Source organism: Halichoerus grypus, chromosome 3, assembly GCF_964656455.1.
Source record: "Halichoerus grypus chromosome 3, mHalGry1.hap1.1, whole genome shotgun sequence".
Classification (NCBI taxonomy): Eukaryota; Metazoa; Chordata; class Mammalia; order Carnivora; family Phocidae; genus Halichoerus; species Halichoerus grypus.
This window is the reverse complement of record NC_135714.1, coordinates 194,473,818-194,500,571: the sequence shown is the minus strand read 5'-3', so window position 1 is coordinate 194,500,571 and position 26,754 is coordinate 194,473,818. Positions and strand designations below refer to the sequence as shown.

Here is a 26,754-nt window from a genome sequence, read left to right as displayed (position 1 = left end):
TAAATATGTGAGTAGTGGCCCAGGCGGGGTGCTGTTTGAACAGTCACATTCTGTGAGGTCAGTCAGAATGAAATGAGAATCGGCCATTGTATATTTTATGGGATATGTACTTTGCAGTGAACGCATAGGTAAAATCATTTTCGATTACTGTTCACTTCACTAACATCACACAAACCATAAGGGGAAATTAGATGTACAGAGATGGCATGTTGACAAATGCAAAATAGTCCTTGAAATGAATATTGAGTTCCTTGGTGTGATTTTTACAATGATATGCTGAAGCAGAAGTATTTTCTGTAGGAGTATACCTCTAAAATTATAATAAAAGTCGGTAGGAAAAAAATGATCCAATATACAAATATTTTCCGTACAACTTTTCGGGAATGGATCTTATACATAAAGCTGAGTTCTCCTGTAGCTTGAATTGCTTTTCTTTTTTGACAGCTTCCCTTTTAATAAAATGAATGTTCCCCAGCAGCGTGATTTTGTCAGAGGAACAAACCTTTTCAATTGAATTACATTAAAATTCTGTTCTTAGCATTCCTTTTGCTCATTTTAGGATCGCAATAGGAAAGGAATAAATTGGAAGTTAATGGAAAGCACTTCCTTTGCACCATTTTCAAAGTGATAGCAGGCTATATTGCCAAAGAGGCAAAAAAGAGTGTAGGAAAAGTGCTACCATCAGATGAGACTGGGCAGGAGAGCTGCTCTGATTATAAGACCTTCAGGAAATGATGGTAGCGTTGGTAGGGTTTCGGTTTAGTTCAAAGCAGGGAGGAAAAAAAAAATAGAGCAATAAGTTTTTAGTACAGTCTAGGACTCAAGCTCTGCTCTGTGGGCCACTTTTGAATGTGTCCTTATTTGTTCCGGGAATTGACACTGCATAGAAGTTTATCGTGTGGGTTACTGCTGACACATGAACTTCTTGCAGCAGATAGAGTGGTTTACTCGTGACCTACAAAGGAATTTTAATCAAGTTTGGAAAAATTAGAGAAAGGGATATACTCGATTGGTAGAGTTGATCTGGACTGGTATAAACAAATTCAGGATTTTTGCCTTTTTTTTAAAAGTGTGGCACACAAAAACCTATATTTCTCCAGTAGCAGACACTCTCCAAGAACCCCAAACTTAGTTCAGAATCAGCACAGCAACAAAAGTAGAGGTTGAATTGGCAAGCCAATCTCGTGACTATAAGGGGCAAGCATTATTTTATGAGATTTTTTTTTTTATTATTTGCAAGACAGACAATGAGAGACAGAGAGCATGAGAGGGAGGAGGGTCAGAGGGAGAAGCAGACTCCCCGCTGAGCAGGGAGCCCGATGTGGGACTCGATCCCGGGACTCCAGGATCATGACCCGAGCCGAAGGCAGTCGCTTAACCAACTGAGCCACCCAGGCGCCCGGGGCAAGCATTGTTTTAAAGAATAAATTTGTAATTAAATACATCACAATCATATCTTCACCAATACAAATTCATTACACATCATATTTAAAGTATAACTATTAAGTCATATCTAAATAAGCTAAATAAAGGCAACTTATTACCAAACCCATCATTAAAATATTTTTCCATATATAAACCTGCATATATTTGTACATATAAATATACTCACATATATTGGGGTTATAATTTAAGAATGTAGTGGTTTAGTAAATCAGTGCTTGAAAAATCATTTCTCTAATAAAATTAACAGAAATATTGCTTTTTAAAAACCATGCTTTCATCACTTGTTCTCTAGATGTCTGCAGCAAAAGACATGACTAAAAAATGTCTAAGAAACATTTCTGCATTTTGCAAAACAGTGTGTTACAGTATGAGAACGAAAATAGGGCACTTAACCCAAGTAACTCAGAATCTTCATATCAGAATAACAAATGATCTTTTTTTTTTTTCTTTCTATACATTTTCACACTTTGGCTGTGAAAGAGGAAGGGCCCACCTCTTCTAAGCTTCAGAAACTTTAATTTTTTTTATTTTTTTAAAGTTTTTTTATTTGTTTATTCATCAGAGAGAGAGAGAGAGAGAGCACAAGCAGGGGGAATGGCAGGCAGAGGGAGAAGCAGGCTCCCCGCTGAGCAAGGAGCCCGATTCAGGACTCGATCCCAGGACCTTAGGATCATGACCTAAGCCGAAGGCAGCTGCTTAACCGGCTGAGCCACGCAGGTGCCCCTAAGCTTCAGAAACTTTAAAACACATTCAGAAGTAAGCGCACAAAAGAAGGGAGGGGAGTGCCATTTGCAGGCGGCCCCTCCGATAGCCCGCTCTGTTGACACAGAACAGCGTGATTGTCTGCGTCGGTTGGCAGCTGTGGGTGGGTAAGCTTAACCCCTGTCTCACCCATCAGAGTCTTGATGAGAGTTTCTGCTTACTACCTCCTGGCTTGGGCACGTGACTGGGTGACGGTGCTGGGGGCCGGGGGCGCGCAGCAGGGGAGTCTGAATTCCCTGCCAGCTCTCCCTGGTGTTGGACGTCGTTGATGAGCCAGCACGCCCAGGATGCTAGTAGTATCTGTCCCATTCCCCTTCGTATCTGTGCAGTACTGCGTGTCTAGGTTAGACCTCAGAAGGGTATTTGGTGATTTCATGAAGAAGCGATATGGGAGGTTTGACAATGGTCAGAATTCTACGAAAACCACAACGAGATTGGGGGTGGGGGGGGGATCACCATTCCCAACTGAAAAACACCTGTTTTCTGTGACTTTCATGACCCCAGTCCCTAGAGCGGATACAGGCTTTATAATCATCTTTCTGCACAAATTCCTCCTTCGCAAAGAGAAATTAAACTTTTCGGCCCAAATTCCCACCTGTACATGTCCGGCTCTCTTCCTAGCCTAGTGCCTTAAAAGCCTTGAAATTAAAAGCTTTCTAGGACAGAAACAGCTCGCAGAAGACCCGAGAATCGGTAAATCTGCCTACTGATTAAAGTACAGTTGCTGTCCTCTCTACCAAGGAAATTTTAAGAGTGAATTAGCTCAATTACTTACCTTATATGTTTTAATTGTATTCCTTTTTTCTCAGTACAAACTTCAGTTTACCAGTAATGTACCCCAGTACTGCTCTGAGTACAGAATAAAAGTTTCGTTTGCTTTGTACGATCAGGACTTCCTCAGTCGGTGTATTAGTAAAATAGTTCATGAAAAAATTACTTCATCTGGATGGCGCTGTCTTCTGAAATGTTGGTGTTAAGGAGTCAGCTTGGAGGAAAGACAGAAAATGTGTCCCAGGAAGGTGCAATTGAAGTACATCGTTGTACCTGCGATCAGAAAGGATGATTCTAGGAAGAGAAAACCCAGTTCCCAAATTGAGATTCTTATCAGTCACCAATAAAATAGGGTGATTTTTTAGGGTACACAGATAGTTTCCAAAGTACAAGAACCTTCATTTCAAAAACTAGAGGTAGCATCTTCTCCTTGGCAGCAGTTTCTCTCCTTGCTGCTTGCCATGATTATGTCCCTATTGTGACTTGTTAGAGAAGTGGCCAGTATTCTTAGACGTGCTGCTGGACGGGATGATAGGAAGACGGCAGTAGGCAGCAGAGGGTTTGTAGCTCAGCTTTGAAATCTCGGAGGTAGACTGATCTGTTTCGTGAACTAACTCTGTGTTACTGATTGAATAAGCCATCTCGTCCAAGATCTCCTCTTCCATTGACTTGCCAGGCAGTACAAAGGATGTCCAACTAGCTAATGGGGCCCCCCTCGTGTGAGGACACTGGGATAAGCCTCGTTACTCCCTTCCCTTAGTATTAGGGACTGTTTCATGCTGGTCTTCACACCTTTTAAAAACAATGATCACATATGACAGTTCCTTAGCTAGAATAATTCCAGGATGGTCAAAAAGATCTCACCTGCTAAAAATGTATTATTTGAAACGTTGAGACCCAAAGTGAAACCACAGTTCTTACGCTTGAATGCACACAAAAGCAAATCCGGTGTATTGAAATGGGGCAATAGAATAAATTATTGAATAGTAAATGGCATTTCACAGTTCTCTGCTTGCTCACCCCCAGAAAAGACAAACTGTTTGGGCATAGCTTTCTGATGCTCTTCTGTTTGGTTAAAGAAGACAACATTTTTTTTTAAATGCTGTGAGTCCTGACTGATGTGAACAGATACACCAGCAGGTTGATGGTAGTTTTTCTATCTTGGGACTCTGGGTGTTTAGAGCTTTGTATTTGTGGAGCTGACTCTGTGATCTTTCGTGAGCTATATTCAGATGCAGAGAGTAAATAAATGAATTTCAGCTTTTACACATTTATGTAGGTATATCTGGGTCTCTAGCTTCTCATTTGGGTGCTGTATCATCCCTCATCCAAGCTTAGCAATTTCAGAATGAGCTTCTGAACCATTTCTTGATAATGAACTTACCTCTGCGCCCATGGCAAAGCCATCACTCCCACTGACATCAGTTCTGGGACTGGGAAAGTATCCAAGAGGGATCTGAGAGGAGAGGAGACGGGCAGGGTAAAGAGGGTCTGGAGCACAGACTCAGCCTAGTGCATGGAAGGCGCAGGTAATTTGGAAAACTCAGTGACAGTTACCCCAAATGAGAAGAGATGCGTCCGTGCCCGTTGACACCGAATCTTGTCTAAACAGCCTGGCATCCGTGCCGTGGTGTGTCCTCCTCACGTGTGTTACCACAGGAGCTTGTGATGTCAGGGACACTGGACAGGCATCTGCCACAGGCCAAAACAGAGAGAACCGCCTTCCCTGTGACGGGCAGCTGATATCCGAGCCTGAACACTCAAGCCCGGAAACCACGTTGCCGGGCTGTTTCTGTCAGAAACTGCGTTAAAATCAAAGCCCATTTTATAAATACATGTCTAACAGTGGTACCGCCCCCCCCCACACCCTTTATTTTCTTTTTTCTTTTTCTTTCTTTTTTTTTTTTTTTAAGTTTCTGTTTTCATTCCAGGTAGTTAGCGTACCGTATAATATTGGTTTCAGGTGCACAATGCGGTGATTCAACACTTGCATGCAACACCCGGGGCTCCTCACGACAAGTGCCCCCCTCGGCCCCCATCACCTGGCTCCCCCATCCTCCCACCCACCTCCCCTCCGCTAACCTTCTGTCTGTTCTCTGCTTACTTTGTTCATGGAAGGAAACACTTAAGACATGGAGAAGGATTTTTAAGAGATGTTATCAGATCACTTAAAATCATGGGGAAACACTACGGTTGATTTCCGTGTTTGCTATTTTGTTTAATTGTTTAATAATTTTGCTTTAAATTTTTAACCAGAATGTGTATTCCCAGGGACATCAGTAAAAAAAAAAAAAGAAAGAAAGAAAGAAAGAAATGTGCAGGCCTTTGAAGAAAGGGGCTGCCATACATTTCAAACATTAACCTGAGCTCTACAAAAGCAATGCTTTTATTAATACTCGACTTACTCTAATTTTCTTCTGCAGTCTAGTTTTTTTTTAAGATTTTATTTATTTATTTGAGAGAGAGAGCATGAGAGGGGGAGGGTCAGAGGGAGAAGCAGACTCCCCGCTGAGCAGGGAGCCCGATGTGGGACTCGATCCTGGGACTCCAGGATCATGACCTGAGCCGAAGGCAGTTGCTTAACCAACTGAGCCACCCAGGCACCCTGCAGTCTAGTTTTAAGATATAGTTAGTTCTGTCCAGGTTTGAAAACAGAAAGCGGAATAGGGTGTTTGTATGTTATTCATAGTACTTGAAAAAAATCCCAGCAAAAATAAAAACAGGTTAGTCAGATTTTTTCAGTAGATCTCGGTATATAACGTAATAGAAAATTTCTCAGATTTTCTCAGGATAATCTGCACTGTTTCAACAGTTGCAAGCCTACATTAACCCTTTCAGTGTGTTGTTCCATTTAGCAAATTAATGTTCTAGATGTGTTAAATTGCTCCATAATGGTTCAAGAGTGAGTAAATGCAGCTTCCAAAAGTGTTGAATTCCCTCTTTAATCATGTAACTGTCTAAATCTGATAGCCTCATATGTGTGCAACTCCCCTTTGACACAGTGATTATCCAATGATTTACTCTAAGACTGAGTTATGTACACCAACCATTTTAAAGGATCGTTGGATAACAGGACAAGAAATTGCACACTGACAACCAGTGAAGGGGAACTTCTTGTTTTTTAACAATCGCAGAACTGAAGATCCACAGTTGGGTATTTTCCAGAGCGTCTCCAGTATCTCGGGCTCATCCATGTTATCAAAATAAAAGCAGCTTCAGCGGCCCCCACCCCCTGGCTACCCTAGTTTCTCAGCCTCCCAGAGAAAGCCCCTTGCCTATATTCCAAGGGCCTGGACTGCTTTCAGAATGTCTAGGGGCTGCAAATGCAGAACTCATGTGACAAACTCTCTCCCAGGGTTGGGGAAGGCAGTCTGTGAAGAAGATAAGATGATTGGGGGTACCATCCACATGCTTCAAATCACCCCAACTCCTCACTTAGCATCCCTCCCATCCATCACTATCCCATCTCAAACATACACATGCACACACTTCAGAACACATTTCCCAGACCTTGGTTCATCCCAAAGTTTGGTAAATCTGCAGTTCGTAAAGTGAGACCCCCCCCAAATAAATAAATAAATATTAAAAAATTAAACTTCTGAGAAAAATGTTAATGTAAAGAAATACCACATTGTATCTCTGGCTAAAAACTAGGTTTTGCTCAGGTTAAACCTATTTTAAGAATTTAAGTCTTATATAAACTAAGATTTTCCCATCTCTGAGCCTCATAATGAAAAGCAATATATAAACAGCAAAAGCTGAACAAACTTGTAGTTTATCTAAAGGGATAGTTAATAAATTTTTAAGTACTTAGTGAATGTAAGGCAAGCATCGGCTAGAAGGAAGACTTCTTTCTATTTCCAGCTCTAGGAAAGGGAAAAAGGAACCAAGTTCTAGCAAAGGCAAGCCAAGGCTGCCCGGAGGGATTGGAAGAACATTCTTTACTCACAGATGCGGTTTTTAAACTGGATTGTTAGAGTCAAAGTAACAAAAGAAAGATTTCAAGAGTGTTCTAATCCGGGGAAACAAAATGGCTGAGTATCCGGAAGCATCACACAACTCCTACGTGAACCAACACCTAGTCAGGATGACTGGATAAACCTTTAAGACCCAGAGGAATGTGTTTAGGCAGGGGTTATTTGTAATTTAGAGCTAGTGAGAAAGGTAACACCCTGCAGTTTACCAATCTGTATGTGCATATGCAATTCAAGATGAGCTCACTTAGGGGCACCTGGGTGGCTCAGTCGGTTAAGCAGGTTAAGCATCTGTCTTTGGCTCAGTCATGGTCCCAGGGTCCTGGGATCGAGCCCCACATCATCGGGCTCCCTGCTCAGCAGGTCTCTGCTTCTCTCTCTCCCTCTGACCCCCACTTGTGCTTGCTCTCTATCAAATAAATAAATAAAATCTTTAAAAAAAGATTAGCTCACTGATGCTTTATTAATTTAATAAAGAATTCTGCTTTTTTAATGTAATTTGTAAAATATACTTCATTCTCCTGAACACGGAGGTGTTCCCACAGGCCTAGTTAGTCAGTCCCACTTGGGACTGGTCCAAGCAACACCAGCCTCAAGGGAGGTGCTTTTTCCAAAAGTGGTTACAGCCCCTAAAAGAAAATGCAAGTCTTTAAAGAAAAGGAAAGTCGTTATGTGTGATGTCCCAGAGGCACACTGATTTGCAAATTATGAATTTATTTCAACCCTCCTAGGCGCTGATGAGCTGGGAATTTGGTGCTTGCCCTTGGGACATCAAGCACTTCCCATTTTCCCGCTGACTTCCTGGCTTTCATTTACTAACTCTGTACGGTGTTCGTTCAGTAAGAATGTATCGTGCGCCGGATGCTAGTGTTAGACGCCGGAGAATGAGATGCTAGTGTTAGACGGAGGGAATCGGATGCTAGTGTTAGATGGGGGGAATGGGATGCTAGTGTTAGACGGAGGGAATCGGATGCTAGTGTTAGATGGAGGGAATCGGATGCTAGTGTTAGACGCCGGGGAATCAGATGCTAGTGTTAGATGCCGGAGAGTGCAGAGTGAAAAGGCACATTGGCTCCTGGCAGGGAGCTCAGAGTCCACGGAGGGAGACAGAGAAGTAAACAATCATGCGAATGACAAGCGCCAAGGTAGAGTGTTAGATGCGCGGTGAGAATAGGGAGGGGGACCATCTCCGTCAGGTTGGGGACTGGGACAGGCATGAAGCGGGAAACACTGCCCAAGGCAGGTCATTTTTAAGCTTTGTCTTAAGGATTATGAATAAAGGCTAGCAGGAAGAGCTAGAATGTTCTAGGCCAGAGAAAGCCTCTACTCGGGAGGCAGGATGGCAACTTCTGGAAAGAACATACGGCCCGAGCATAGAGCATAGCATGCATGTGGGGCAGGAGGAGGGTGGGACCCGGGCAGGTGGCTGTCCTGCTCGAGTCAGGCTTGTAGTGATGTGTGCAGCGGGCCTTCCGTCCTGGGGCTCCTGTGAAGGAGTTTAACCGGGAAGCAATATGGTCAGCCTGGTGACAACAGGAGGATGGCTTTCACGTAGGAGAGGCCAAGGGAGGGTAGTGCGGTCGGGTAGGAGACGGCGGATCCAGTTCAGAAAGGAAGGCCTGAACTCGGGCTGGGCACTGAAGGTGCAGGGAAGGAGGCTGACCCGCCGTGAGGAAAGGACTAGAACTTGGTGACTGAAGGCTAGCGGAGAGGGAGAAAGCACCCCCCCCAGCCCCCCAGCTGAGGTGACTGGGTGGAAGGGAGAGGCAGGGAAGAAGCAGGATGTGGGCAAGCCCTGAGTTCCGATTTGCAGACTATGAATTTGAGCTTAGCATAGTGCAGTCTAGCATGTGGTCCCAAATGCCCGGGCAGAACGTGGCAGAAGCCAGGGTGGCTGGGGAAAGGCTCGGAACCTGGAAACAAAAACTCTGGCTTCCCGAGTGACTGATTTTTTTTTTTTTCCCGAGTGACTGATTTGGTCACTTCCTCCAAACAGTGTGACCCTGGGCAAGTCACAGCACCCCTCCTAAGTATGCCTTCACCTGTGAAATGAAAGGCTTTTTTTTCCTAAGATTTTATTTATTTATTTGTCAGAGAGACAGCATGAGCGGGGGGGTGGGGGGGCGGCAGACAGAGGGGGAAGCAGGCTCCCTACTGAGCAGCTGAGCAAGGAACCCGATGCGGGGCTCGATCCCAGGACCCTGGGACCATGACCTGAGCTGAAGGCAGTTGCTTAACCAGCTGAGCCACCAGGCATCCCAAAATGAAAGGCTTCTTAATGATCAAAACTCCCTTCCCATTTTAAAACCTCTGTTAGATGATTCCAACATTTCTCCCCAGCTTTTCACAGAGGTCCCTTCCAGGCTGATTGCAAAAAAAAGAAAAGAAAAGAAAAAAACATTTCACCAGTTACCAGTCTCCTTTGCCAAAATAGTTAGGCACGTTTCTGTCAGACCTAGTATCTTATATATGATGCTGGTGTTAGTAATAGCAACTTATAATAATAAATACATGTTATCTTTCCAAATGGGCTCCCTACCTTTTTTTAGCTTTTCCAACTGACCCTGAGTCTCCTTGTCAGCGCACAAGGCAATGCCCTTTCCCGGGTGGGTGTCTATTTGTCGGAACAAGGGCCAAAACACAAAAGAGGAAGACAAAAGAGAAGCGTGGTTTTGTCCTCCGAGCACTTCCCGGCCCCGTGGAGTAGATCCGGGAGGAGGAGGGCATGCACGGTTCTGTCTTACAGATTCTTTGAAGCCCAAATTTCCCTTGACATCAGCTCTCTAGCAGGCCGAGACCTGTTCTCTAAACAAATGAGTCCTGCTCATCTCAACCCTCCTCAGTCAATAAACAGAGTTGTTTTGTTTTGTTTTTAAGAAAAGGGACTTAAATATGATCCTTCTCTTAATGATGGCCAATCCAGAATCTTCCAAACCCAAAGGGAACTGATTCTGGAACGTCCTGACTTGGATGCCTTTGTCTTGAGGCAGATGAATTTCAAAGTTGGGCCGTATGTCCTTGTCACGACTCCCCGATGTGGTCATCATAACTGTGTAAGGAAAGAGGCATCGGGTTGCTTTTCTTGGATTTGATCTCTGAATGATATGTCCTGTCCGACTGTCTGTCACTAGGCTCCATGTTCACAGAGAGGGCTGGACCAGAGCGCTGAGGAAGGAAAGGTCCATCAGGCCTCTGCCTCTCTAAACTCGTTTTCTGAGGTGTTAGAACAAGAGAAGAGTGGCTTGGTCCCGGTTTGTCCCCAACAGCAAAGACCTGTGACTGAGACACAGCATGGCAGTGTAAATAGGTCTAGCCATGTCCCCAGCCCCGTGCAGTTCTCCCCCTGTTCATCGAGATCCTCCTAGCACCTGAGACAGAAATCATGTAAATTAATACTTTTGTCTTTCTTCTTTTGCATTTTCCCTGTCGTTTTTGGTAATATGTAGGGAGCAGTCAACCCAGGGCCAGATGGACTCATGATTTAGGAGTTGGTTGATCGCTCTACTTTCCTGAGTGTTGGAAGCATTTTACATTTTCTCTCCAGAACCTGATTTGTGCGGATTTTTTACTGATGATATTGCTACTGAAACTCAAAGAAATTATGACTTGTCTCTGAGATAATTGTTAAAATGCCTAAACCTCGGTTTCATTTCTAGGATAGGTCACTGTAAATTCTTTGGCTGTTAACAGTGTTACAAATCACAGTCTTGTTATTAGGGTTCCCAGTCAGTCCACCGTTAGAAGTTTAAATCAGGCTCCGCTCTGCGGTTTTTACTGTTGTGCACGCCCTTCATCAGGAATGAGGATCGAGGAAGGATTTGGGCACCCGTTTTGCTATGAGAGGGTTAGTAATTCTGCTCTCCTGCACTGAAGCGACAGATAAGATGTGCTACATTAGGACTGTGAAAAAAAAGTATTGCCCTAACAGATGGCGAGATTAGGGGAGGGTTTTTTTGGCGGGGGGGGGGGGAGGGGGGAGGTGGTGCTGGCTGTTAAACTATGGAAGGAAATTTGAACCTAAGGAACTCTAGTAGTTGGAAGGGAACATTCTCCCTCACAGTGGGGAGCAAGGCAGGTTAGGTAGGTCTCCTTCGTAGGCATCCTTACTGTGTCACAAGCCTGAAACCAGAGGATGTGCCCTCACTAAGCAGCCCCCAGAGTGCTGGGATGGCCCCGGGAAGACGGGGAAGGGCCAGTCTTAACTCGGACTTAACTGGAACATTTATCCCCGCCAGAGGTCTCCAGAATGTCCTCAAGCCAACATCTCCTGCTGTCTTAACCTTCTTGGAGCAGGTTAAGGGCTGGAGAAACCAGTTGATAGAAAGCATACACGTTTAGCTTCACTCTTCTACAGGTGAAGAGAATAAAGGTTTGGGAGAGGGGCATCGCCAACATTATATGAGTAAGTACATAAGCTTGGTTCATCTTTGAGAAGGACCAGCTCAGTGTCAGGCTGAATCATAAGCCCACACTGAGCGTACGTAAGGGGTAAAGAACGAACCGCTCCCCAAAACAGCCCCACCTCTCCAGAGTGATCATTCCTTCTCTTCTCTGGTTTACTTGCTTCTCTGAAGCCCTACTCTCATTTACACATATTTTTCTCAAAAGCAGAAGATAACTTTAGAAAACATAATGAAAGAGGCCATTTTATGGGAAAACACGGAAGACAACAGATAATCCTGTTGTTGAGTTTTAAAGCAAGTTTTCCAGAAGGGCACATTGTCTCCACTTGAATAAATTTGCAATATCAATAGTCTATTGACATTGTGTTGGCAGCAGTCTGACTCAGGCGATTTTTCTCTCAGTTGAGGAGCCACAGAAGATGTGTAAGCAGGGAAGTACTAGAATTGTGGTGTTCCAGAAGATTAATCAGCTATCTGTGACTGTGGGGATGGGCAAGAAGACGCGTGTTTACATGGAGGGCGGCCGTGGGAATGGGAACGGAGGTATCTGAGAGATGGGGAAGGGAAAAATGGCGAGTGGGACCCTCCATCTACAAGGGGGGAGGAAGGAAATTTCATGTCAGGACAAATACAGCATTTCAACTGACAAGGGCTGCAGCTCTAACTCTCCGGGGCATTGGTCGATAATCGCGCTGCCAAGATTTAGAAATACACCACAAAGGCTAAAACAGCAAGTCTAGGCAAAAATGCAATCAAAATTAAAGACGAACAAATAGATAAACATCAAATAAGGGCATCCCATCCGTGAAAGAGCAGAAGGTCATGAAGAGCCTGAGGGAGTCTGTCTTTACCCAGTGCGGGTCTTTTGTGAAGAGGAGCAATCAGGAGCAAAAAGAATGTGCTGTGTTATGAATTTGAAGCTATGAGGCTGAGACCAGAGGAGTGGAATGGAGAGCGTGAAGTTGATATTCTAGTCAAATTCCCTGGAGCCTATTGCACTGTAAATTCAAAAGGCTAATAAAAGAAAGCTACGTGTCAGATGCACAAGCTGGGCAGGGCTGGTTCCCCACCAAGGCCGAGCAACATGAACCCGAGTCACACTTGTACAGAAGCAGAGGACACGTCCTGAGGCATGTATTTGATGGGAAGGCCTCTTTGGTACGGAGGGTCGGAGCATTCCAGCGGACAGTTGGACATCTGCTGGTGCTTTGTTGTCTCTTCTCCTGCCGAGGTAAAGAAGGGTTCACCGGCCACTTCTGAACGTCATCCTTGACTACTTCTCTTCTCTCCGGCCCTTCTCCAGAGTCCCCTGGTAATTAATGTCAGGGTCTCTCATCCATCTTGTTTTCGGTTCTCCTGACGTGGGTGCTAATCTGTGGGAAAAGTTTTCACTGATCCACGCTGAAATGAAAAACATAAACGATGTGGAGAATTTTTTCACCAAGCTTTACTGATTCCTTTTAAACAGCGGTCTCTCACCCCCGAAGTTAGGTCCTTTCTACCTTTGGTTTGCTTCAATGGCCTTTTCTTCATGAAAGGAAGGGGGTAACAGGTATTGCTTCTTTAGACAAAAATGGCTCTGTTGGTCCCTGGTTTGTTTGTTTGTTTTTTTCCCCTGGTTGGTAAAATTGGCAAGTCTGGGAGGTACTAGCTGCCTGACCTGTGAGGGTGACTGGGAAGGCCACACCTCCGCCCTGGCACCCGTCCTGACCTGCCTCGTGCAAGCACCTCAGCCTGCCTGCACCTTCATGTCGACCCAGCCCCTGCTCGGAAGGCACAAATTCAGGACGCCCAGGGCCCAACCAGGAAGCTGGGCCCCTAAGATGCCGGCTTACCCCTGTGTCATTCTGAGTGTACCACCTACAAAGGCTACTTGTATTTGTATTTTCCTTAGAACCAAAGGCTAATAGGTTAGAGTCTGGATGTGCGGCATCCCGTGGTCTGTCCCAGATGTGCTCAGCATCCCGTGATACGGAATGCCTGCCCAGCAGGACGTGGAGCGCGTGGTCAGCCGATGAAAGAGCAGAGGCAAAGGTTGCAGAAATGCTTTCTGCAGGAGGAAGGTGACATTCCCGCTTAGATTAGAAAGGAGCTAGAAAACATAAACCAGCAAACGGGTCAGAAAGGGCAGGTGAGTGACGGCAGCGAGAATGAATCAGCAAAGTGCTTGCAGGTGGCTCTTCTATAAAAAGCAGTAGCCTCTGTGATTTACAGAAGGATCCTGGACCTGGGGTCCAGCCCAGGGGAGCCCCTTTAGGGCCCAGTCATTGGACGCCATGAGAGCCCGATCGAGTCACTGGAGCGCGGCGTGTTTTCATTTTTCCATCTGTAAAATGGGAGGGGGGTGGGGGAGAACGCAGTACTGAACTACCTTCTGTGTAGGAGCATTTCTTCAAAACACGAGAGCCCGTGAGAAATGTAAAGAGATGCCAGATTTCCGTCCAGGTGAAGATTGAGCCTGAAGCTGGTTTTGTCAATAATTCTGCCTACACAAAGCTACGCCTTGTTTGTTTCTCCAAGAACAGTAATTTCTTTTAAGAAGCAGTGACAGCAATAAACCATGTTGGATTTCTTTCATTGATGTCTTCATCTGCTAGGGGCATTTGGGTTGGTGGGGAGGGGAAGGAGGCTGCTCTTTTTATTTCAGCTCTGCCTTTTATGGGTCCAAACAATGGTTACACTTAACGGCGCATTTCCTTTCTCTTTGCTTCTCTCTCGCTTGCTTGTCTCTCCTGAGTGCCCATGCCTGCCGCTGGCTAAGCAGCATGGCAAACTGTCAGATCGGGTCAGTCAGACCCTCCATCTGACTGATGCTGTCCCCCCAGAATTAATGGGATCACCTCCTCCCTGGGCCCAGAGCAGACATCCTCTCTCCCCTCCTTCCTTCCTTCCTTCCTGTCTCTACCATGGCATTGCCCTTGCTGAATCTTCTCTACCTTCATTACCTAGAATCTTCTCCCTAAGTACTAACCACAGTTTCCAAAACTACTTGTTTTACCCTCTAAAACCCTCTCCTTTTATTGCGAAGTATCATTTAAGTTCTTCTTTCTACCCCTTATTCCCTGTTGCCCCATATTTACACCTATTATTGGGATCGTCCCCACCTTTTTTCCCCCTCCCCTGGGAACTTCTTTCGCTAAGAAGACCCCTTCTCTACCATTCTGCGTCTGGGCTTATTGTAAGTAGGACGTGGTGCAAGTCTTCATCTCGCTTAGGCCTTTTCTTAACGAACAGCCTTGGTATCAGGCTGAAATCCAGGCTTACGTTGTGCTGGAATTTGCGATCTGTTTTTTTCTTTCTTCAAACCACACTGTCACTTCTGAAATTTTCTCTGGTGCCGCCACAAATAGAAAAGTCACCCAAAAATCAACTCTTTATTAAAATGTTATATCAATGATGCATATTTATGATTATAGGACAGCTTTTTAAAATATATCCTAACATTTTAATTATATGTCCCTCTTCTATTTACATGCTAAAAAAAGTAAGTGTATAATTGGAAAAGCAACTAATCATTAAATGTCAGGAAATAGTACATCACATTTCAGTAAACATAATAAATCATCATTCAAGAGCTCATTCCTACAACGTCAGTCCAGACGAGATAGAGTATCACCACCCCTGCCAACATTTAGGTCCCATTTTTACCATTCTAAAGTATGTCAACACTGAGGAATAAGAAAGTCTTTAAATGGCTTTATTGTATTAATTTGTTGAAGATGTCACAAGCTACTACAAGAATATTTTTACATACCGTATACAATGTATACATACCGTTTTACAAAGTTTCATGTATTCCTATGGCACTCCTATTCCATGGAGGGCGTAAGTTAGTAAAACTTTAAAAACTGATATAACAGCGAGTTAAATCTACTTTGTAGAAAATATGGCGAAGACTAAGGAATTTAGTATCAGTAAATATGTTCCCTTTGAAACAGCAAATTGGATGTGCAGGAGGATTTTGGTCACACTTCAGAGAAGAAGATGCTGAGGTGGAGACCTCTTCTGTTTACTCGTGCTCTCGCCGGTGAGGTTTTTCTCTGTTAAACAGGCTTTTGATTACTTCAAAGCACGTTTGAAGTCCTCACTCTGCATGGCTCATGCACAAAGGCAAATATCCTTCCAAATCTCTGCAGCCGATATCGCCGCCCCTGGTATTTATACGTAAGGAGAACCTGCCGTTTGCTCTTTAACACCGAGTCGATGCCTCTTTTATGTAGCTATGACAGCGAAGGTCGTCTGACAAATGTTACATTTCCAACTGGAGTGGTCACAAACCTGCATGGGGACATGGACAAGGCCATCACGGTGGACATTGAGTCATCCAGCCGTGAAGAGGATGTCAGCATCACTTCAAATCTGTCCTCGATCGACTCCTTCTACACCATGGTTCAAGGTAAACATGAAAGCATAATTTGGGATGGGTAACCTTAAATGCCACTGTCACCCCCCATAGAATGTGGTGACCCGTGTTCTAAGATGAGCCAGAAAAGGGAGGGTGAAAACATAAACCTCTAGAGATGTTGGTGAAACAGCCCCGTGTCTATAGGTACTGTTTGTTTTGTGATATCTATATATCTTAGATCACGTAGTGTATACTCCTGCTTCCAAAAGCAACTTCACTGCAACTCTTCACACGCGTCATCAGACCCTTTGTGAGTCGTCTGCTGTAGTTTTGGGGAGTGGGTCCTTTTCATGGCCATGGAACTGCAGTCATTTGAGACGGAGCACATTCTGAGTCCGCACACGATGCTTCATGTCAGTCCACATATGACGTTGTTGTGATATGTTCTAAAAGGACAGCGTTCAGTACTTTTTGTTTCCCTGTACATGGAGTCGGTCAGCATTTTAGAAATGTCTATCACTTCCAACTGCACGGACCAACCGAGTGTTTAATCCATATCTGTAGTTCCTGTTTTCGGCTCCTTGTTTTTCAGATCAGTTAAGAAACAGCTATCAGATTGGTTATGATGGCTCCCTTAGAATCATCTACGCCAGTGGCCTTGATTCACACTACCAGACGGAGCCCCACGTTCTGGCCGGCACGGCTAATCCGACGGTTGCCAAAAGAAACATGAGTCTTCCTGGTGAAAACGGTCAAAATTTGGTCGAGTGGAGGTTCCGGAAAGAGCAAGCCCAAGGAAAAGTCAACGTCTTTGGTCGGAAGCTTCGGGTAAGCCAGTGTCAGAGAGTAGGTGATGGCCGCCCGGCCGTCCGTGTCCCCGAGGGGGGGCCTAGCGCTCATCCCCTCCTCATCCTCATCTGCCCAGAACCACATGCAGGGCGGCGCCTTCCCTGCCAGCACGAGGTATAGGCAGCCGTCAGGCCGTTAGGTCATTCGTAATAAAAGCCAACTGTTGGAGAAAAGCTTTTCCTCAGTGTGCCTGGGGTTAAAAATCAGTTCTTCCCTGAGAAATCAGGCAGTTGCATGGCACACAGTCCCAACTATCCTGGATGTCAGTCCATTGTTGTTTCACTAATATTATCTTGATCATCTTATACTTTTCCTTTAGCCACTCAGTAAAGATTGATGGCTTCCTAATGTGGGGATGAGGATAAATAAGAGTTAGCTTAAATACTGAAAGTTTTCCAAATCATAAAGATATGGGCTGGCCGTTGAAAAGCGGATTCTTTCTTTGCATTCTCGATATTTTTAGAGTATACAGAATATATTCACATGGGAGAATATCAGTGGCAGAACCTAGGTGCTGCCTCCTCGCTATTGATTTATATTGTGTTTATGAGAAATGCGATGATATTTCTGATTATGCTCGTGTAATTGATCTTTGCAAAATGTTCTCCACCGTATCTTGTTGGGTGGTTTCTTTTTCCCTCCCTCACACTGTGAACCAAGTATATCGAGAAGGCAAGCTGTGATTTATGACAGCTATCTGGTAGAGACAACACAGATTAGGTACTAAAACACAGGCTACACGAACCACCTTCAGACACTATAAACTGAACTGATTCATTCTTTCTATTAGCAAACAGATTTTAGTTTATCAGATGAATGGAGATGACTATTCCTAAAAATACTTCCCCTTGCCATTTAAAAAAAGGACTGAAAGTCAAGGAGAGAGAACAAAACATGGAGCATACCATTAATGTCCTTTTTCCTGCACCGAAAATGGTTAAATTATTATCATAAGAGGCCACCATGATTTACCTTGACAGTCCTTGAGGGTAAGAAACAGCTACTATATATGATCTCTGGCTATTTCCAAGAAATAGAAATAAAGGAATCAGGGATCACTGGGTCACATACAGCCTGCAGCCAACTTCCAGGTCACATTCTGATTTCACTTCAATTTCAAGGCAGGTGTTTGGGCCTCTAAATACATGACCTTCTGGAACCAGTGCTGTGTGCTCCCACCTCCCCCATCTCCCAGGCTGCGGGAGCCAGGATGCCCTAACTCCAAGCCACCTGGCTCCGGAGTTGTGGCAGGCAAGAGCTAGGGGACACTGGAGAGGGGCTTGTTCAGAGAGAGAAGTGAGGAGGAAAAGCAAGAGAACCCTAGAGGGAAGAGCAACAGTAGAGTTGAAGGTAAAGTGACAGGAGAGGAAACCAGCTCCTGGTTGTTTCTGGTCCCTTTCCTAGGGTTGGTCTGTTGCCTGAGTAGACCCCAGCTCCCCACCTTTCCCTCTCCTGAACCTAGGAATCAGTGGTGGCTGCCCCATCTACTACTTCTTTCCAGGACCCCTGCTTCCTTGGGCCATTGCAATCTGGAAGCTAGTTCACAGGCTTTATCTTATCCAGCTCTCCCTATAATGGGCATGATGCACGTGGACATGTGTGCATGTGCGTGCGTGCACACACACACACACACACACACAGAGTCACACCTACCCTCAGACACAGGACTTCCTTCACCAAAAGATACAAAGATGCTGCTCACATTTGTGCTCCTCATTCCACACACCAGAGAAGACACAGCATTAACTAGAATTCCAGAAACAAGGGTTCTAGATCAGGCTCCACTTTTTGCTAATAATAAACCTTATGGGAAAATCATAACATCTCTGAAACCTGTTTCCTTATGTATATCATGATAATCCATATAGGATATAAGTAATATAATATTATCAAGATAATATCATAACATTATGACATTATAATATGGACATTATATAGGTCATTGACATACGCTTCATCACATAGACAATACACGGGATACAGATAATGGATAAATACAATTTTACCCTGCCCTGCCTGCACGTCACACAATTGTTACAGAATCAAATGAGACAATGTGAAAGTACTTTACAAATAAAAGGTGTGATTATATATTCCCTAACCGTAACCCGGAGACTCTCTACCACATAGGCATATGTTAGGCATTTACCCACGCAGCGGGAAATAGGACAGAGCCCTTTAGCACACTGGTTAGGAGAACAAGGGAAGAGTGTGGGACACGCTTTGCTCGGAAACCGACCGCAGAATATGCTGCCTTCTCTTCTTTGAGACAAGCTCTAAGCGTGTCCTCTGTTTCTTTGTAACATGGCTTTTCTAGGCATAAAAAGAAATCAGGAAGAGTAGAGGAAAAGATGAAATCCTATCTTGTGTCTCTGGTTCTCTGCCTGATTCAAAATGAAGCAGATACCTCACTTTGGGGGAAGAAAAGACAAGAGCGCACAAGCATGGGTGTTAGTTTCTTCTAAATAGTGGGCCCACAATGCCTCGGCAAGTCGTTTCGGAGAATGCCCTGTTTAAAGTAGCCTGTTCAGCCACACTGGGAGGAGATTTCCAGCTGATACGAGCGATTGCTCTCATAGAGACAATGCCAAGATCACAAGGGAGGGTTTCTTACTTTCAAGATAAGATTGGATGTGCCGGCTTTGACTGCTAATTTCATTCCTCTGTGGTTCTAAGGGAGAAATTCTAGGGAGAGAGTGATGATAGGAAAACCTGGCTTAAGGACTAGACCGGAGTCTGCCAAAATAGGGAAGAGAAGTGAAGGGTGGGGGGTGGCGGGGAAGGACCGAAGGCCCGGGAGGCACACTGGATCAGTACTCACCTGCATCCCACCCTTTCCTGAAACAGAACATTCCCTCGCTTACCTTTATTTCCTAGCAGAAACTTCTTTTCATTCTTAAGGTATTTGCCTAAATTCAGCGAGCTGCCTGACACAGAGTGGGTCCTCAAATATTTATTCAGTGAATGAATGAGGAAAAGCCAGCCTTAAAATACGGATTACCTCACTGCATCTAGGTCCAGGGGAGAAACTGTGTGGATAGCACATCCTTGCAGATGTTTGACTGCGATACACAAACCGAACTCTAAATAGATGGTGGATCTATAATAGAACACCAGATATTGTAGTTTAAAGTTTTGTAAAGCAAAGAGTAGAAAAGGAAAACTAACAAGGAACTAGCAACATGGAAAGCATTTGCTCTGAAAAGTGCATTAAGAGGAAAGGGAAATACAGTCAGGAGTCACAAGCAAATGAAATGGTGAGAGATGTGGGAAAGCATTGCAAACTAAAGATTAGACATTTCCAGAGCTCACTTGTTTGTGGCTAAGTTGGAAAAAAAAAAAGACACAGGCATAAAAATTTCTTGTCTTTCTCTTGTTTGGTAAATATTCCTTGTTTTTTTGTCAGTGATGGACTTTGGAACCAGCCTTTCATCAGTTATAAAAAAAAACTGCTATGGCATTCTAAAAAGAAAAATGTATCTTCTAAACTTGCCCAGAATTCAGATGCTTACAGGAAAAAAAATCAGTGAATCACTTAAAAAAAACAAAATTCTCAAAATTTGAAAGCCAAAAGCGTGTTTTAAAGGCCTACATGCATATGATAGCATACTTGAAGCTCATTCTGCGAGTCACGTTCGCGTGCTGTGCTGCTCCTCACTCGGAGCCGAGCGGCGCGGCCCGCAGTGGGATGGTGCCATGCTATTAGCCCTGGCTGACATGCAGAGAGACACAAAACCGTCTGCAACCAGCTGATGTTCCAACAGGGACACAGGGGAGTCGTGATGTTGTCACCGAGTGTACTGGGTAATGAGCCAGCCCTTCCTCACTTCCCTCCGTAACATTCCAGATACATGAATATAATCTGATGGTGCTTGATGTCTTTAAACATAAAGGCGTTGTTTAACATCTTTACACCTTAGTTTTTCAAGCATTCTGGAGGGAACATGATCACTACCCCCGTTGCCATATCCAAGGGATGCTGTGATCTCCTCACAGTCATGCTGGACATGATCTTTGAAAATAGGGACTTTGCATGCTTGCTTAAAAGAAATGCTGTATATCACAAAGGACTTCATGGTGATCTCTTCTCCAAACACAACATTTGGGTGCATTTTCATATAGCTGGAGGTACAGTAATGATCTAAGGTTTTTCATCTTAGATGAACTATTCAATTTAAATTGATATTTTTTATATTAAAACTATTTATTAAAAGGCAACTGGGACATGGAACAATGCCAGGACTTTATGATTGTCCAAAAAAAAAAAAAAGCAGTAGAAACATTGCCATAATTTCATAAAGGTACAGTTAAGTAGGACTGTGTCCTAGAATGGAAATGTCCCTTGACTTCTGCACTTTGTTTATAATACCCGAAGGAGAAAGTTTGGGCGTGTATGGGAAGAACAGAGGAAACAAAAGATCTATTCGTATCTTTTGAAATTTTACATATTCAGTAACAATGACTGGTATCTGGAAACAATCCGAAAACGGCTAAAACCTTGGCTCGTGTTTTGGGAATGTGGGGGGAAACAGCCACATGCTAATTCTTTCCTCATTGCTCTGATCTGAGGACACAAGAAAGCCATTGCACCCACGTTTGTCTGGATAAAAAGGAAAATTGGAACTTGTACCCAGATGTTCAGTATCCCAGCGCTTCTAGATGTTTCCATGTGGCGGCATGTTGGGTATGGTGGCACACAGAGCGGCTACCACGTGATTTTCTCCTGGAAGCTTTGGTGTTGCGTAGCCATATCCACGAACCAGAGGAAGAGGAGGGCGGCAGGGTGCAGGCAGTGGGAAGAAGGGGCCCCGGGCTGCTCTCTGCCCAGCTCCCTTGAATACCCACACAGTCGGAGCAGGCCTGCAGTCCAATCTGCCGTCCAGATTGCTCATGCTCTAACCAGAGGCAGCACTGCAGAGAGCAAGGGTGCTTAAGGAAGGCAATAAAGAGTTGAAATACAAATTAAAATGAATACAAAGTAAAATGCAAACAGATGGGGCAGTCCTGCAGGCCACACAGTCCTTGGAAACTGCACAGGCAGTCCCATGGGGCTGGTGCAGCCTGGAATCACCTACAGAAGGAGGAAAGAGGGCAAACCTAAACGTTCAGAGGTGGTGGTTTTGTTTTTTCTTTTAAATCACAATCAGAGAAATACGTTCAAGAACCATAGGAAATCATTTAAATCGTGCAAAACCTCATCCTAAGGCATCAAAAATTTTGTGCCAAGATAAGCTGAAGAAGAGCTGGATCCTGCCAGTTGACTGTTGAGTTCGTTTGATAACAAATCAAATCTTCCTACAGGCTTTAAAGTAGGTATTTGTAATATTAGCCAGCAGCTTCTTTTTGGGGTCCGCAAAGCATTCTGCAAGCCTAACCTCGTGAAGTTCCACAAATTCACAAAAGGCAGGAACTAACATGCAGGCGTTTCCACATGGGAGAATGGAAGCTCCGAAAGCCTCGAGTGGGCCAGGCAGAATTCGGTCAGATCGCTGACAGGGCCTACAGCCTCTCGCCCGAGCACCTCACAGATGGACAGACAGCTTCAGAGGGGCCAAAGCCCAAAGTCATGCTGCCTCTAGACCCTGTCAGGTATGGAGATGGGGCTCCTTGAGTCCCGGGCTCCTCCCCGCAGCGCACCCACACACACACACACACACACACGCACGCCTTACACACCAGATTCTGCTGTGGCAACCAGCTGGATCTGCAAGGACGGAACCGGAACATTAAGATCTCCGGATTGCCCTCCAGGGCTCTACCCTTTCTCAGTTTCTGTGACTTGTCTGGGTGCTTTTTTGCCTCCAACATCACCTAGTTCACTCCATGGGCTTTTTGGTAAACCTTTCCATACCTTTCCATGGACATTACGGTACTCCCCTTGAACCACTGATTGGAAAAGTTTAAGCTTAAAGAGTATCTTTTCATGGGGCTTGGTTAATGTCAATAATAGAATGCACAGATTAGTTTTATCCCAGAGTTTACATAAATACACATGCATATTGTGTATGCGCATACACATCAGCATGGATGTCCGTGCGGAAGTGGTGTGCGTGCTTACGTGTGTATAACTGATCAGCTGCAGCTGTCCACTTTGAAAGTTCTAGCTAAGACATGGTTGTGTAAAATTCAGATTTTCCTGTTTAATGTTTAACAGTCCATTAGTCGATGCAGATTTTTGGTATGTCCAGGCTATCACCGTCCGAAAGCTCCTGTCTTGCTACAGAAAATCCACTCTTCGGGGTCCTCAGTACGCTGCAGACTGTTTCTAAAGTAGAGTGTAACCACGGCCACATTTCCTTTGCAGTAACGAGTGCTGGTCTGTATGAGCCTTGGATCCCAGACAGTAACAGCCAAATGTAGTCAGAGATTCTGGACATGGCACAGAGCCACACGGAGACCCGATTACAACAACGTGGTGCTAGATCTGTACCCTAAGCATAATTGTCAGACCCTGTAGATGTGGGAGCGAAGCATCTGAGGTCCCTGCCAGTTAACCAGATGTTATTAAAGGGAAGGGCATTCTAAAAACTTGTGACATTTCAGCACGGGGCCAAAAGCAATGATCATGTTTGTAACCTCCTGCTATTTAGACTCATTAATAATTTACTGTAATGTGGGTTCCAACTTCTACTTAACTATTCTTCAAAGGGCCAGAGTCACATTTACTGCTTTTATTTAATAGAGCCATGATTAATCCACTAAGCAGTTATTGTCCAGTGTCTTACAGAGGGAGGGGCTCTGAGTAAGTTACAGAGATGTCATGTTGACCACCTTCCTATCTTCTGAACAAACTTTAAAGCAAATACATTTTGGTATTTTTCTTATCAGTTGCTTAAGTTTACAACATTTAATTGAAGAGGTTTTGAACAAATGCCAGGCTTCTGTTTCTGCTTAATGAAACCTTTTAAAGGAGCTGTTAATCTACTGCCTTGCACTTGTACCCAAGAAGTTGCTAAATTAATTTACTGACAAAGAGAATCAATCATCATAAATGGTGTTTAAACAACAGCAGGGCCTCTGAAGAGTAATAAGGGACTGGCGTTGGAGTAGCGTGATTCACGTTATCATCCTGTTTGCGTTGTAACAGGTTAACGGCAGAAACCTCCTTTCAGTTGACTTTGATCGAACAACAAAGACAGAAAAGATCTATGATGACCACCGTAAATTCCTGCTGAGGATCGCCTACGACACGTCAGGGCACCCGACTCTCTGGCTGCCCAGCAGCAAGCTGATGGCGGTCAATGTCACCTACTCGTCCACCGGCCAGATTGCCAGCGTCCAACGGGGAACGACGAGCGAGAAGGTGGATTACGACGGCCAGGGGAGGGTCGTGTCTCGGGTCTTTGCCGACGGTAAAACCTGGAGCTACACATACTTGGACAAGGTATGCCCGCACGGTGAGAGTCAGAGGAGGGGAGCCATGATCAGTATTTTTCAGCAGTCGCGCAGGGCACTGTGGGAGAGGAGAACGGGGGGCATGTGCTGGGGCTCCATTTATTATTCTAAGTATCAATGTGCAAGTCGCATTGGTACAGCGGGTGATGAATTTCTGCATCAGCCAAGTAGTTTCTCCTTAGTTAAGTTCTACCTGAGACCCTTTTAAGTGATGTATGCCGCAAACAAACAAGCAATAACACTGTCCACCTGCCAAGTTTCTACGTCGACAACATTCACAAGTTAGACCTTGAGCATGTAAGTCGTTAGGAAATAACCTCCGTGCTAGCTCTTTCCTTTAGGAAGGAGCCTACGTCAGCTCAGCTGAAGCTGTGACTGTCGTGTTGTTGCTAGCAGAGCTTCCACATAACCGTAAAAAGCACGGAGATCCTATTTATGCATTATTAACCTAAAGAGGCTATTATTTAGGAAGCCACATTTCAGGCACTCTGGCATCTCTCCTTTCTTGTGCATATAAAAGGTGTAAGCATCCCCGCTTAGGCTTTCCCCCCTCCTTAAGCACTAGGTACGATACCAAAAAAGACTTTAAGTTACCCGTGTGCAAAATGCTCGGTCGCACTCTGAGAGGTTTGGGATGGTGACTGTGGTCCAAAGGGATGAAAGCAACAGAAAAGGGACAGGGAACCGGCCACCTCCCTGCCCTTCCCTACTGAAAAAAACAGAACCCGCCAAAGAGCATATTCGTGGAACGTTCATTTGCCCTTGAGACAAGCATCAGCCCTAGGGAAGGGTTCTGTTTTGAGTCCCAATGCCTGTCGCACCTCAGAGCATGCCACCACCAGGCAGGCAGCAACCCAAGTTACAAACACAGTGATTACTGCCTCCAGCCCTTACGTGCATCGGCCAGAGTGACCTGGAACGCAAGTCCGCGCCACTGTCGCTCACGCTGTCATCCGCGCTCACCTCACACTGTCTTGTTCTTCATGAGAGGCCTTCTGCACAACTCCTCAGTCTACACCTAGCTCCACTGCCCGGCAGTCATCCCGTCTACGTCTAGATGGCCTCGACACGGACTAGCCTTCCAGAGAACCAGTGTCAGGTTCAGAGCTCACCACGGATGCCTCCCAACTCTGGAATGCTTCCCCTACTTGCCAGTCTCTTCTCTCGCAAACCTGCTCATCTGCTCTCCTTCGAAGAGACTCACCTTGAGACAGTGGACTGGCCCACTGGGTGACTGTTCCCCTCCACACTAATCCTCACACTCGACAGTTACTCCGCTGGTGATTTGATGAGAGACCACAGAGGAAGCCCTCCTACACACATCCCTTCCTGGGAGCAAGTCCTCATGCCTGGAAAACACTTCACCCTCCAACCTAACAAGCCCCAAGACAACTTCCTCCTGAAGAAACTGGGAGTGGGTCCCCACTTCATCCTGGAACACTTTTCCCAATGTAAATTAAGTACATTACAGAGAAGTGTAACAGAAATACCCAGACCTTAAAAACTGATAGTAGTGATCATAATGTCATGGGAAAATGTTTAAAAGGAGACAAAGGGCATGTCATTGATAAGAGCCACTACCAGCAGTAACTGAGGTCACATTCATGTATCAGTGGGGATCAGAAAAGCCAGCAAGTATTTTCATCATCTCTCCCAAATCCCTAAAATCCACCCAAACCATTTCCATTTCCTTGCTAGGATAGGCACACTAAACCAAAACCTATTCATAGCAGAAGTAGTAATATTTTACTATCATCAGATGTGATTTTAAATGACTACACAACTAGGTACTAATTCCTGTGAATTCAGCAATAATCCAACTTGGCACAGTGCAAACTATTAGGAACAATTCTCAAGACATCTACTAGACAGCCAGCAGACAAAGACTGCCCCTAGATATGCCCACAGAGGAGACTCTGCAGAACCTGGCTTGCAGGCTACTTTCAAAGATGGTGGACGGTAAAGAGAAAGGGAAGGAGCCTTGGACAAGGGATTATGTGTTTCTCTGGCAAAAGCAAAGCATACGTCCCAGGAGGGCGCCTAACACACGCATCCTTCCAGATCTGCCATCACTGCGTTTGGTCTAACAGGGTTTGGGGGAAGCTTCCTCAAAGGAGAGAATCACCCGTGCTCTGTATTACTATTGAGCTGTATTATTCACTATTGAGCCTCAGGGTTGAGCTTCTCATGCTGGCCTAATGATTGTCTTGTGTCTTTCTGCAATTACTTGCAAAATAAGCAGAACTCATTTTAATTTATATATTTATTCACTGCGTTATTTAGCACCAAAGTAGAACGTAGCCCAGAAACCATTCTTACAGCAGCTGAGACACAAATCAGATTTGGTACTCGCTAAAGGACATTTCAAAATGTAGATTTTATTGTCATTCCAGATGACAGGTAAGAATTTGCAAACAAACAAACAAAACTCGTACCTGGATCCATATTTCAATTAAGGGCCTTTCCAGCTCTCACTCCCCGTGTGATTTAGCAATGTTTGTTGACGTTGATGCTTTATATACACATTATCCATTTTTGAGTAATTTTATGTCTCTTCTTCAGAAAGTAGTATTTAGAATGCTTTGCTCCTCCCCCACATGCACTGGAAATTAAAACATGATTTGAGTGGCTCTTCAATCAAATGAGGGGGAAAAGCCACCTTCCTAAATAATTGCTAATTATGGATAGGATTGCTTTTCCCATATGCTGTTTTCTCCTTGAAATACTGTCTTTAAAGCAGCTTTGCCCGTGCCTGTATCATGACTTACCCACATCCATCGACAATCTGCTGCTTGGCTGTGAATGCCTA

General features: G+C 44.7%; 1 protein-coding gene across 18 annotated transcripts in view; it reads left to right on the top strand.

Annotated features, from left to right (window-relative positions):
* Positions 1-26,754, top strand: part of TENM3 (teneurin transmembrane protein 3) — a 602,365-nt gene that overhangs the window by 565,041 nt on the left and 10,570 nt on the right. For all 18 annotated transcript variants that reach the window (XM_078069865.1, XM_078069864.1, XM_078069863.1 and 15 more), the window contains 3 exons: positions 15,577-15,752; positions 16,294-16,529; positions 23,638-23,934. In XM_078069865.1, coding sequence (XP_077925991.1) covers positions 15,577-15,752; positions 16,294-16,529; positions 23,638-23,934 — 709 coding nt within the window. The remainder of the gene's footprint in view (positions 1-15,576; positions 15,753-16,293; positions 16,530-23,637; positions 23,935-26,754) is intronic.